General features: G+C 37.6%; 1 protein-coding gene across 7 annotated transcripts in view; it reads left to right on the plus strand.

The window, feature by feature from the left end:
- Positions 1–14398, plus strand: part of Chd8 (chromodomain helicase DNA binding protein 8) — a 61864-nt gene that overhangs the window by 17951 nt on the left and 29515 nt on the right. For 5 of the 7 annotated variants that reach the window (XM_078050361.1, XM_021720901.3, XM_013365772.4 and 2 more), the window contains exons 2-5: positions 2027–3086; positions 4219–4590; positions 5608–5993; positions 7785–7899. In XM_078050361.1, the coding sequence (XP_077906487.1) occupies positions 2244–3086; positions 4219–4590; positions 5608–5993; positions 7785–7899 (1716 nt within the window). In that variant the 5' untranslated portion in view covers positions 2027–2243. The remainder of the gene's footprint in view (positions 1–2026; positions 3087–4218; positions 4591–5607; positions 5994–7784; positions 7900–14398) is intronic. The other 2 variants (XM_021720905.3, XM_040275635.2) reach the window with 1 other exon arrangement.

Consider the following 14398-nt stretch of genomic DNA (forward strand, 5'->3'; position numbering starts at 1 on the left):
TAAAAAAGAACATTAGTGGAGACACCTTTTATGCTTTGTAATTTTGACTAATGTCCCAATAGCTGATATGCCATCTAATGATGAGTCTGTTCTCTTTATGTCAAAGCTTCTGGGCTATTGAGTCACATTATATTGCTTTGTAAGGACCACTGAGATGGGCTGGGGAAAGGAAGAAGTACAGCTTGGGGGTTACATGGAAAAGTCTTCTTCAGTGAAGTCTATACTCTCTCTCTAACAAATTTCTTATTTATCCTCCAAAAGTTAGGAGAAATAGTCTTATCAAGTAAGGCTTTCCTGAATTGTCACATTGATATCATAGACAAAGAACAGATAGTCCTTTTTCATGTATTTTGATTACATAGTGATATAATTCCTTATCTTTTGCCAGATGTGGTGGCTCACACCTGTAATCCCAGCAACTCTGGAGACTGAGACAGGAGGATCTGAGTTCAAGACCAGCCAGGGCAACTTAGCAAGACCCTGTCTTAAAATAAAAGGGCTGGGGATGTAGTTCAGTGGTAGAGTGCTCCTGGATTCAATTCCTAATACTATCCTCTGTCTCCTACCCCACCCCCCAAAAAAAAAGAAAGAAAAGGAAAAACTCTTTGTCTTTAGTAGTTTTCTTTTTTCTATTATTTTTTCATGAATTTAAAACCCTAGATATAGATTTTATAAACATAATTTCAGCCATTTGTAGGGCAGTTTGAAGATGAGCTTTACTGTCGCTTATCAGAAGTGCCATTTAGTTTTTGTGAGGACTGAATGGTTTATTTCAAATAACATTTACCTCATCTCATTATTAATATTTCAGCTTCTCATAAGCTAAGCTATGGTGGAGGGTTATACAGGGAATACATAGCACACATTCCTAATCATCATTAGTTTTTAATGTAATTGTGGCAGTGCTCCAGCATATGACAGACAAGCACCTTGAGAAGCAGACAGGTTTTTATAATTTGCATGAAGAGATTATTTGGGCTTTCAGAGGATATAGATAAGAAATTCAAAAATCATTTTAGTAAAATGTTAATATAAATGCTTTTAATAGGGTATAAACCCAGAAAAACAAAATAAAACTTTTTTTTTTAATGTGTAAATAATGGTATGGATGTTTAAAGGAGGTGAAAGGATCAAATCATTACATATTGTTCAGTTATTAAAGGGACAAAGTTTCAGGGCTCACTTTATGGAGTAGAAGAGCTTTGAGGGTAGATAATGTTTCAGCTATGAGAGATGTTTGAGGTAAGGACGAAGAGGTGAAGAACGATGTGTACCACACAAATGCTATAGCATAATAGGCAGTCATGCAGGTCCGAATCACATTAAGGGAACTACAATGATTGGAATGTAGAATGTGTGCAAGAAATGGCAAGAGAAAAATGGAAATATAAACTGGAATTAAAATGTTGAATCCCTTGCAAAGGAAGTTTTTGGTCTTTTATGAGAAAGGTTTCTTAAGGAGACATTAGAACAAAATGCTATATATATGTTAATTGATGTGTTAACTAGGACAAAATTTGAAAAACTTCCTGGGTAAAATTATACTACAAGCTTGGTAAAAGGTCTCTATTTTGGCCAGTAAATTCAAGGAAAATTTATAAAATAAACTATATCAGAATTCTTTATCTGCCTTCATGGGAATGCTAATGGTATATTTTTGAGTTCTGCCAGTTTAAGAGCTGAAAATAAAAGGTGAATGATTACTGAATTTCCTAATCTCTACGTAAGAAAAGTAATTGTAAAAGGAAGTAGACAGAGACAACTGAATACTCTTGACAGATAGCAGCTTTAAAGTGTCTAGGTATAAAAGCCCCAAAAGGGGATGGTTTATTTCTTTTCTAGTTTTCATTTTGAAGCAGAAATGTGGGTATTCTTTCTGCTATATATCTATCCTCATATTTCCTCATGTTTACCTCTTCTCATTATTTAATGCTATTTAATAGTAAGGATGGTACCCAAGGAGACATTTTCTCTTGAGGTCACCAACTTTGCTTATTTTTCATTTGTATTTGTATTCCCACAACAGGAGTTCCATCATCTTCCTCAGAAGACCTAGCCATCTTACTCCATGAAGGTCAGGACAATCTGACATGCACTTGTTTCTTGCCTCTTTACTTGAAGAGTAGTAGTCTCTTCCATTGTGTACATTTTTTTCTTAATAGGGGAGGGGAGGGGAGAACCAATACCCCCCCTCCCCTTCCCTCCTTAGCCTGTGAGGAAATACCCTCCATTACTTTCCTAAGATGGCAGACCCCATCATGGATCTGTTTGATGACCCAAATTTATTTGGCCTGGACTCTCTGACTGATGACAGCTTTAACCAGGTCACCCAAGACCCCATTGAAGAAGCCCTTGGACTGCCAAGCTCTTTGGACTCCTTGGATCAAATGAATCAGGATGGTGGAGGTGGTGATGTGGGGAGTTCATCAGCAAGTGACCTGGTCTCCGCACCAGAGGAAACAGCTCCCACAGAACTTCCCAAAGAATCCACAGCTCCAGCTCCAGAATCCTTAACCTTGCATGATTATACCACTCAGTCCGCCAGCCAGGAGCAGCCAGCCCAACCTGTCTTACAGACATCAACGTCAACATCTGGACTTTTGCAGGTCTCCAAGAACCAGGAGATCCTGAGCCAAGGGAATCCTTTCATGGGTGTCTCTGCCACAGCTGTCTCCTCCAGTAGTGCTGGAGGACAACCACCTCAGTCAGCCCCTAAGATTGTTATCCTTAAGGCCCCACCAAGTTCCTCAGTCACTGGTGCCCATGTGGCACAAATTCAGGCTCAAGGTATCACCAGCACAGCTCAGCCACTCGTGGCTGGCACAGCCAATGGTGGAAAAGTCACTTTTACCAAAGTGCTAACCGGCACGCCCCTTCGACCAGGTGTTTCCATTGTCTCTGGTAATACAGTGTTGGCCGCCAAGGTCCCTGGGAACCAGGCTGCTGTTCAGCGCATTGTCCAGCCCAGCCGACCAGTAAAACAGCTGGTCCTCCAGCCAGTTAAGGGTTCAGCTCCTGCTGGAAACCCTGGGGCCACAGGGCCCCCACTGAAGCCTGCAGTTACACTGACCTCTACACCTACCCAGGTGACTTGAGTGAAAGGGGGAGGTGAATTTTGGTTTCATAGAGGGCCCAGCAACTCAGAGAACACACATGAAAGCTATCTCTGGGAAAGTCTGTTTAAATTCCATCTTTGCTTTTTATCATGCTGACAGGGACAATACATACTTATTATTTTGTAGGCAGAAGTGGTTAATGTTATCATACATTTTAACATTATATGTTTATAGTGTGCCTAGCTGGTGCCAATGAGACAGACAGTCTCTGTCTTTAAAGAGCTTGCAGTCTCTTTAAGGGTTAGGGTTAGCTTGCAGTCTCATTAAGGACAGCAGGCCCTTTCTACTGGGAAAGACATTAAGCAAGAATTCACAATCATTTTATGATATGTTTTATGAAAAATATAGAATGCTGTGGGAACACAGAAACATCTTTGAAAAATCATTTATTTGCAAAACTTGTAAAAACTATATATATATATATATATATCTTCTATATATATATATATATATATATATCTTCTATTTTTATTACTAAGATTTTCCCCCTCCTACTTTATCCAATTACTTTCCACTATAAGAAAGCAGATACTCTAGCCAGGCATGGTGGTGCCCGCCTGCAATCCCAGTGGCTCAGGAGGCTGAAGCAGGAGGATCATGAGTTCAAAGCCAGCCTCAGCTGCTATTTAGCGAGATCCTGTCTAAAATATAAAAAGGGCTGGGAATGTGACTCAGTGGTTTAGCGCCTCTGGGCTCAATTCCTGGTACCAAAAAAAAAAAAAAGAAAGAAAAGAAAAGCAAGCAGATGCTCTGTAACTTCTGAATAAAAAGCCAAAAGAATTATGGGGTGGACAATATTAAGATAAGTAGAACTTAAAGGGGCAGATTTCAGTTCAATATAAGGACTTTTATTTTAATAGATTCCTAAAATGAAGTGACTGCCTTAGAAGATAGCTTCCCATCAGAAGTTTTTTAAAAATGGCTTGATACCCATTGAGCAGAAATGTTATAGAAAAGGTTCTATCAGGACAGATAGGAGGATGAACAAATGTCTTCTGATCCTCAGTTACGAATCTAGGATGAAGAAAACTGGTGAAAACATTTCAGGTTTTACCATTCTTTAATTTTGTACCTCTCTTGCAATTTCTTTCCTTGACTGTAGGGTGAATCGAAACGCATCACCCTGGTCCTCCAGCAGCCACAATCTGGAGGTCCCCAAGGACATCGGCATGTTGTGCTAGGGAGTCTACCAGGCAAGATAGTGTTACAGGGCAATCAACTGGCAGCCCTGACTCAAGCCAAGAATGCCCAGGGGCAACCTGCCAAAGTAGTCACTATCCAGCTGCAGGTGCAGCAGCCACAGCAGAAAATCCAGATTGTACCACAGCCTCCATCATCCCAGCCCCAGCCCCAGCAGCCACCCTCAGCCCAGCCATTGACTCTCTCCTCTGTGCAGCAGGCTCAGATAATGGGACCAGGACAAAGCCCAGGACAAAGACTTTCAGTACCACTCAAAATGGTGCTGCAGCCACAGGTGAGAAAGTTACATAGCAAGAAAAAGAAAGAACAATTCTTTTAGTCTTTTGCCAGTGCCCTCAGCAATTGTTCAAAGATATTCTAGGTTTATGGCTCTGACCTGAAATATAGACTTTTATTTCTTTCACCCCAGGGAAAACATTTTATTTGTATCGTGTAAAGATTGGAGAGTTGAGTGCAAACTGTAATCCCAGCAATTTAGGAGGTTGAAGCAGGAGGACTCCAACCTTAAACTTAGTGAGGCCTTATCAATATAGCTAGACCCTGTCTCAAAATAAAAATGATTGGGAATATGTCTCAGTGGTTAAGTACCCCTGAGTTAAATCCCAATACCAATAAACAAATAAATAAATAAATAGTTGTGGGTTTGAGATAAAAGATGATTTATATAGAGTATTTGTCTTTGAACTATTTAATTTGCAATCTTCTAATATTGTAAAATAAACTGGCATGGTAGCATACACCTGTAATCCCAGCACTTGGAAGACTTAGAACTGTAGCTTCATAGTCAGCCTTGGCAATTTAGTGAGACCTGTCTCAAAAAAGTGTTGGGGATATAGCTCCCCTAGTCTCAGTCCCCATTATATGCCCAGATACACACACAAGATGGAGTAAAAAATATTTTGAAATTGCTTTTTCCTTGAAAGATACAGAAGTAGTCAAATGATTATCACTTCTCTCACACTCAAGGGTGATAAAGGTGGACCAAGAGTACAATTTGAACTTATTTTTACATTTAGGCCAAAGACCAATATTGTTTATGTTGGTTGAAGTTTTCTAAAATAATATATGAGAGTATGGCAAAAGGATATTAAAGTTTAATTTGGTAGAATTATTGCCTTTTCTCACCTCTTCACCATCAAAAAACACATTTTTTTAGATGTGTCTAGGTTCATTAAAAGATAGTCTATTCTTCATTCTTATGGAAATAGAGGACTAGTTTCTAGCCTTCCTGCTTTTATTTGAACCATTTAACTACAAACATGTTGAAATTTTAGTGTCTTTATTCTTACAGGCTGGCTCTTCCCAAGGGGCCTCCTCTGGGCTCTCTGTAGTTAAAGTTCTAAGTGCCAGTGAAGTGGCAGCTCTATCATCACCAGCAAGCTCTGCTCCTCATGCTGGGGGAAAGACAGGAATGGAGGAAAACCGCAGACTGGAACACCAGAAGAAGCAAGAGAAAGCAAATCGGATTGTAGCAGAGGCCATTGCTAGGGCTCGTGCCCGAGGTGAACAGAACATACCTAGAGTCCTGAATGAGGATGAGTTGCCCAGTGTTCGGCCAGAAGAGGAAGGTGAAAAGAAACGAAGAAAGAAGAGCAGTGGAGAGAGATTGAAAGAGGAAAAGCCAAAGAAGAGCAAAGCATCTGGTACCTCCAAAACTAAGGGCAAGAGTAAGCTAAAGTGAGTAACCTTGCTGTTTTGATGGCACTTTTTAGGCAGCATACTCAGTTTTAAATAGTATTAAGAAGAACTTATATTTAGCAGCTGCCTAGTTCAGAGTGATCAGAATATAATAAGGCCTTTCTCATCTGTGTCTTAATGCTTATATTAAGCATTATATATAAAATAGAATTTGCAAATTAGCATATTTTAAAAGGAAACACAAAGGCACAGGAAAAATAGATGGTCATTTTGTTGTGAGTTATCTTTAAAAGCTATGATAATATGCATTTACATATTTTTTATTTTTTGTCATTTAGTTGAAAGATGTTTCTCACTACCTCTTACCATCTACCCCACTAAAAAAATAACTACTGGAGACATAGCTTCCCTGTTCTTGCATTTCATCTGTGAATTAGAGAAGATTTCAACAAATACTGTCAGGCTTGAGTAGTGTTGACAAAGCCACAGTTTACAATAATTCTTTTTTTTTTTTAATACCTTTATTTATTTTTGTGTGGTGCTGAGAATCAAACCCAGTGCCTCGCACATGCTAGGCAAGCACTCTACCTCTGAGCCACGACCCCAGCCCCTGCAATAATTCTTATCACAATTGAATGTTCTGCTTCTCTTCTACTTGTCTTATAGACTCTCCTTTCTCACTAATTTCTGCTCCCTGGAATTCTTCAGGCTTTATGTAGGATTTTTCGGCTTTTGGGCAGGGGGAGGTTTTTGGTACTGGGATTTGAACCAATAGCCTTATGTGTGCTAGACAAGCTCTCTATTACTGAGCTGATTTTACAGCTTTTGTGTATTTTTTATTATTTTATATTTATTTTTAAAAACGTTTTAGTTGTTGAATCAAACCCAGTGCCATACACATGCTAGGCAAGTGCTCTACACTGAGATACAACCCCAGCCCTATTATTTTTTTAAATTTATTTATTTTTTGGTGCTGGGGATTGAACTCAGGAGCACTTAACCACTGAGACAGATCCCCAGCCCTTTTTATTTTTCATTTTGAGACAAAGTCTCACTAAGTTGCTTAGGGTCTCACTAAGTTGCAGAGACCTCGAGCTTACATTCTTCCTACTTCAGCCTTCAGGGTCTCTGGGATTACAGGTGTGCACCACTGTGCTAACTGAACTTTTCAGCTTCTTGAAAGCAAGTTTCATACCTAATTTGATCCCTAACAGTTGTCAGAACAGGTATTGTGCCCCGTATTTATTAAAAATAAGGAAAACTAATATTCAGCTAATAACATAACTAAAACAAAGCCTTCTTTTTTGTTGCTGCTGCTGCTGCTGTTGGCGGGGTGGGGAGTATCAGGGATTTGACCCCATGGGCACTGAACCACTTCCTCAGCCCCTTTTTAATTTTTTTGTTTTGAGACAGGTTCTCACTAAGTTGCTTGGGGCCTGGCTCAGTTGCTGGGCTAACTTTGAACTTGGCATAATCCTGCCTTAGACTCCCGAGTCACTGGGAATATAGGCATGCGTCACCACACCCAGCAAGACCTTCTAATTCTTAATCTAGTATTCATTCTGTTGTCTTATGCTACCTTGTATTATATATTTGTGAACAAACTGGTAGCAAGAATTTGTCAAATCTAGTATAAAGGTCCGTCAGTTTACAGATTGCAGTATTTTCTTTTTTCAAACACCATACCCAATAGCTGTATGTTCCATGGATTGATGATCCAAACACTTATTCTGTCTGGAACTTAGTATGTAATGCTTTGGATTGATTTTGTCTTCTTACCCTAAATTTTTCTTGCCCACACTGAAAATGAGATTGTTTTTTCCTTTTTAGCACCATCACTCCTGTAGTGGGTAAGAAGAGAAAACGTAATACCTCATCTGATAATTCAGATGTGGAAGTCATGCCTGCACAGTCACCCCGGGAAGATGAAGAAAGCAGCATTCAGGTAAAAAGATCCCTAAAGAACTTAGTACAGGTTAAGCATCCCTGATTCAAAAGTCTGAAATCCAGAATACCCCAAGTTCAAAACTTTTTGAGTGCCAACATGATGCCACGAGTAAAAAACAAACAAAACAAAACAAAAACCCAGACTTGCCTCATAAAAATATATTGTATAAAATTACTTCCAGGCTAAGTGTATGAGGTAGATATAAATGTAAATGAATATCATGTTAAATCTTGGGTTCTATCCCCTATATATATATCATTTTTATATGTAAGTATTTTAATGCCAAAAAACTGTTGAAACTATTTGCAAAACTATTTGAAACACTTCTTCTGGTCCTAAGCATTTTGGATAAGGAATATTCAACCTTAGAAAAATCATGTTTAATTTTGGCTAACAACCTAGGGCCCGAGAAGTAGACCTAATAGGTGAAGAGATCTGGTCATTATCTTCTGAAGCTTTGAGGTTTTAGGCAAAAAGCATATTACTATAAGAGCAATACTCATTTTTCCAAATTGCAGTGTTTTTTTTGTTTTTGTTTCTGTTTTCCAAATTGCAGTGTTTTAAAAACTGAGCAAATCCTAGGAAATTTTGCTGCATGAATGTGGCGATGGCTATGTCAGTACTTGCTTTTTCTTAGAACTGTCCAGCTATCCCTTTTGTCTTTGTTTTTTCCTGCCTTTTGAATATGAGAGACATTGGAAGAAGCCAGACCAGAAAAACTTTAGTCCTGTAGTTCTTCATCTGATTTGTTGCCTATTGTACCATCTTGTCTCCAGTTTCTGACTGTAGAAAGTACCTGGTATTAAGATTTAGGGGACTATCCGGGTGCAGTGACACAAGCCTGTATTCCTAGCAACTCAGGAGGCTGAGGAAGAGGATTAAAAGTTTTGAGACCAGCCTCAGCAACTTAGTGAGACCCTGTGTCAAAATTAAAAATAAAAAGGGCTGGGGATGTGACTCAGTGGTAAAGTACCCCTGGGTTAATTCCCAATACCCACCGCCCCCTCTAAAAAAAAAAAAAAAAAAAAAAAAGATTCAGGGAACCCCATGGTATTTCAGAGTAGTTTTGTGAGCCTTGCCAGTTTACTTAACCTAAGTTGTTTGAATTCATCAGTAAATGAAGGTTTGGACTAAATGAGCTTTGAATGTCTCTCGTACTATTAATGTTTATAAATGCCTCCCTTGCTTATGTTTTGGCAATGCTAGGAATTAAACCCTGGGTTTCACACATGCAAGGTAGGCCTCTGCTATTGATTTCTATTCCCAGCCTTCATTTCTTTAGACATTCAACACAGTGACAAACTGATACTTGGATTTTTCTGGGCGAAATAAATATAAGAGAATAGCCAAGACATTTTTAAAAAGGAAATAAGGCACAAAACCCTAGACATCATAATATACTATGAAAGAGTGATTACTAAGACTTTGAAATTGGAAAACAAATAATGGATTAAAAAAAAATACAATAAATTCTAGATAGAGACCCAGTTAGCAATGGGAGTTTTTAGTATAGATGACTAAAATGCCATTTTCATTCAGTGTAAAAAAAGATTATACCATAAATTATGTTAGGACAGCTGACTACCCAGTTGGGATGGGAACTGGATTTTTTTTTCCTCTGCTTATTAGACGAAACGAAATTCTGGTTTAATTAAAGGTCTAAGTTGAAAAACTGAAGTCAAACTTTCTATAAAATATGGATAAATTTTTTTATAATGACCAAGTGGAGTAGAATATTGTAAGAAAGATATTAAAATTTAGAAGTCACAGCCAGATACAATGGTACATACTGTAATCTCAGTTACTTAAGAGGCTGAGGAAGGATGAACTCAAGTTGGAACTATCCTGAGCAATTTAGCAAGACCTTCTCTCAAATAAAAAGGACCAGCAGTATAGCTCAGTGTAAAGTATCCCTGGACTCAATCCCTAGTATCAAAAAGTAAGTAAATAAATAAAATAGAAGATTAGTACACTTGATGTATAAAAATTATGTATGATACAACAAAAAAATTCCATGAACAGTGTAATGGTTAAAAGAATACACTTTGGAGCCAGATTTCTTGGTACTCATCCTGCGCTAGTAAATAACTAGCATTGACATTTTCAGCAAGTTAACTTAACCTCTTGGTGCCTTGGTTTCCTTACTAGTAAAACACATTATTACTCTACTGTGTAGGTGATGATGACAGTTAAATGTAAAAAGTACATAGAACAGTGCTAAACTAAAGGCAAATTTTTAATACCACAAAGAGTAAAAAGATTTGTTAAATTTAAAAAGTGGTTTATTAGTTTGCTGAAGGCCACCATAGACTAGGTTATTTAAACTACAGATGTTTATATTCTCAAAAATTTGAAGATTAGCAAGGGTCATCCTCAGGCTTGGTTTCTCCTCAAGACCTCTTTGAATTGCAGATGGCCACCTTCTTGCTGTGTCTTTGCATGGTCTTTCCTCAGTTGGCACACAGCTCTGGTGTCTGTTTCCCTTACCTTCTTCTTTCTTTCTTTTTTTTTTTGGTACTAGAAATTGAACCCAGGGGCACTTAACCACTGAGCCACATCCCTAACCCTTCTTAATTTTTAATTTGAAACACATCTCATTAAGCAGCTTTGGGCCTTACTAAATTGCTGAGGCTGGCTTTGAACTTGTGATCACCTGCCTCAGACTGTAAAGCCACTGGAACTACAGGTATGTGCCACTGCCCCTGGCCCCTGTTTCCAGGAATAATAAGCCAGGTATGATGGCACATGACTTTAGTCCCATTTACTTGAGAGGCTGAGGCAGGAGAACACTTGAACCCAGGAGATTGGAGCCAGCCTGGGCAACATAGCAAGACCCCATATTTTAAACAAAAAGAACATCAGTTACATTGAGTTAGAGGCCCCCTCAGTGGCCTCATTTTTTTTTTTTTTTGAGAGAGAGAGAATTTTTTAATATTTATTTTTAAGTTATTGGCGGACACAACATCTTTGTTTGTATGTGGTGCTGAGGATCAAACCCGGGCCGCACGCAAGCCAGGCAAGCGTGCTACCACTTGAGCCACATCCCCAGCTCTCAGTGGCCTCATTTTAACTTACTTTAAAGGCTTTATCTTCAGATACATCCCATTCTGAGATACTGGGCTTAGGGTTTCTGCATATAAATTTGGGAAGCAAGAAGAGAACAGTTCAGCTTGTGACCAGCGATAATGCCAGTGTCGACAACCAAGTTAAGAAAAAGACACTTTACACACAATCAATGGAAGTGTTAATTGAGTCTTTATTTTTAGCAAGTCTGTTTTTCAATACATAGCAGAATTTAAAATGTTAATACACTTTGACTCAGTGCTTCTGACTTAGGAAATTACCTTCTGGAGATATTCTCAATAGCATGCAGTGATATATAGAGAGAGAGTAACAATATTTGCAAAAGCAAAAATGTCCAAAAAAATTAAATGTCCATTTGTGCAGAAATATAAAAACATCGTAAAAATCCATGCTATGCTCTTTTTAAAAAAAAGTGAAGTAGTTGGGTATGCTAATGTGGAATATTAAATGAAAAAAGCAAGGTATATAATATTTATAGCTTTTAAAGTATGTGTGTGTATATATATGTACATGCACCAATTTTTTCCTGGAAACATATATAAGAATTTGATAAGAATCTTTATCTTTGACAAGTTTAAGGTTAAGTGGGTCATAATTATTATAATTTGATTTTTTTATCCTTTAGGACTCTGAAAAAATTCTCAACTCTGAACATTCGCCATTTATTTATCTATCTATTTATTTATTTATTTATAAATGTTTGTTTTTTAGTTGGACACAGTATCTTTATTTATTTATATGTGGTGCTGAGGATCGAACCCAGGTCCTTACACATGCTAGGTGAGTACTCTACCACTGAGCCACAACCCAGCCCCATCATTTATTTTTTAGTTTAAAAAATAACGTATATTGGGCTGGGACTGTGGCTCAGCGATAAAGCACTCACCTAGCACATGTGAGGCTCTGGGTTCCATCCTCGGCACCACATAAAAATAACATAAAGGTCATTGTGTACGCCTACAACTAAAATAAATATTTTTTAAAAATGTATATTAAAAAAATCTACAACAGTACAAAAATGGAGATATCACAAACGTCTTCTCTTCTAAACATCAGCTTGCAGTCTCCCAGTTTCTCCCCAGAGAGAGGTAGCCCCTGTTACCATTTTTTTGTGTTTGTATCCTTTCAGAAATATTTACTTCATGAGCACTCTGCTTCCACTAAATACTAGTATTTTGTACTCTTCTGTACTGCTTTTTTTTTTTTTAACCCAAGGATACATTTGGAAGTTGTTCTTTATCTAAAAAAATAGATCTAGCCCACTTTCCTCCATTCTCCTTTTTTTTTTTTAAGTTGTAGATGGACACAATATATTTATTTATTTTATTTTTTCTGTGGTGCTAAGGTTGAACCCAGTACCTCATGCTTGCAAGGCAAGCACTCTACCACTGAGCTACAACCCCACCCCACCCTCCTTTTTATTATGAAAAATTTCAAATATACACAGAAGTTGGGATTATTTAAAGTCATGTTTGCATTCTTCCACTTTGATACTACCAATAGATGGCCATTCTTAGTTCTGTCCCCTTCTGGATTTTTTTTTAAGCAAATCCAAGTAACTTTTCAAATTATCCCTTAAGTTTAAAAAAAAATTTTTTAAATACTTGATAAACATAATAAAAATAATGTAGAAGTATATAGATTAAAATATTCTAATCCTCTTCTCTAAAAGTAATTATCAATAGATTATTTGTTCTACCAGACTTTTTTTTTAACGAGGTAGAATGTACATTGTATTAGTCAATTTGCTATTGCTAATAGTCCAAGGCTACATACTAATTTTAGCAAAATGAGGTTTGTTTTTTTTTCATGGTTCTGGAGGTCCAAAGTGGAGAAGATGACATTTTTGCTGGCAGAGTTTCTAGGCATTACAGGGTATCATATAGCAAGGGGCAGCCAGCTCATATGTGTCTCTCTCCTCTGGTCTCTTTTTTTCTTTCTTTTTTCCTTTTTTTTCCGGCAGTGCTGTGAATTGAACCCAGGACACCACACATGCTAGGTAAGCAGTCTGTCACCAAGCTGCACCTGTAGTCTCTCTCCCTCTCTTATAAAACTGCCAGTATTCAACTATGGCGGCTCCATCCTGATGACTTTATTGAATTCTAATCCCCTCCTAAATGACTGTACCTATAAAACCATGGTTGGATTAAGGTTAATTTCTCTTCTTCTTTTTTTTTTTTTTTTTTTTGGCTTCATAGGGGATTGAGCTCAGGGCCTAGATGATGGGAATGAACGCTTGCTAGGCAAATGATATTCCATTGATCCACATCCTTAACTGCTCCTGCATCACCTTATTTATTAGTTTTTTTAATGGAATGCAAGAGATAGAACCAAGGGCCTCATACATGCTAGGCAAGTGTTCTACCACTGAGCTATGTCCCCAGCCCCAACTCTTTTTTTAAATTTTGAGACATGATATCATTAAATTACCCAGATTGGCTCTAAATTTGGCAATCCTCCTGCCTCAGCCTCTTGAGAAATGGGGATTTCAATTTTTTTTTTTAGTTGTTGATGGACCTTTATTTAATTTATTTATATGCAGTGTTGAAAATTGAACCCATTGCCTTGCACATGCTAGGCAAGCGCTCTACCACTGAGCTCCAATCCCAGCCTTCAACACGTGAATTCTGTGGGACACTCAAACCATATCATACCTATAGTGAAATATACACAGGTCTTTACTTGTCTAATTTAGTGAGTTTTGACAAATGTATACACCTAAGTAAACATCCGAATCACGCTAAGTAAACATCTGAATCACGATAAAGATTTCCAGAATGTTCCCTTTTACTGTCTTCCAGCTCGTCTATCCCCTCCTTCCCTAGGCAACCTGTTTTGATTTTCTGCTTTATATTTGAGGTTCTTTCTTCTTTCTTTCCTTTTTCTTTTTCTTTCTTATACTATTCTGATTTCTGACACCACAAATTAACTTTACACGTTCTTTAACTTTTTGCGTAAATGAAATCATACAATCTATATTCTTAGGACTCACTTCTTTCATTTTAATGTTTTTTGGGATTGATCCATATTGACTTAGACTGTATCAGTAGTTGTTTGTTTTTTTGAATAATATTTAATTTTATGAATTTACCATAATTTGTATATCCATTCTCCTGTTAATGAACATTTGGTTGTTTCCAATTAGGGTCTCCTATATGTCAGTTTTCCAAAGTGTTATTTTACATTTGCGGCAGTAATGAATTTCAGATGTTAAACATCTTCACCGTTTTGTATTGGCAGTTCCATTCTTTTTAGAGTAATCCTTTCTCTAGTAACCCATTTTTATCCTGTAACATAATTTGTAATTTAACCAAAGCTTTTTTTATGGTCACTTAGGTTTTTTCCTGGTGTTCTACCACAATCAGTGCTACAGAGATTTTGCGTACACACACAATTTATCTGTAGAATAGTA

Source organism: Ictidomys tridecemlineatus, chromosome 5 (assembly GCF_052094955.1).
Source record: "Ictidomys tridecemlineatus isolate mIctTri1 chromosome 5, mIctTri1.hap1, whole genome shotgun sequence".
In the NCBI taxonomy this organism is placed as follows: domain Eukaryota; kingdom Metazoa; phylum Chordata; class Mammalia; order Rodentia; family Sciuridae; genus Ictidomys; species Ictidomys tridecemlineatus.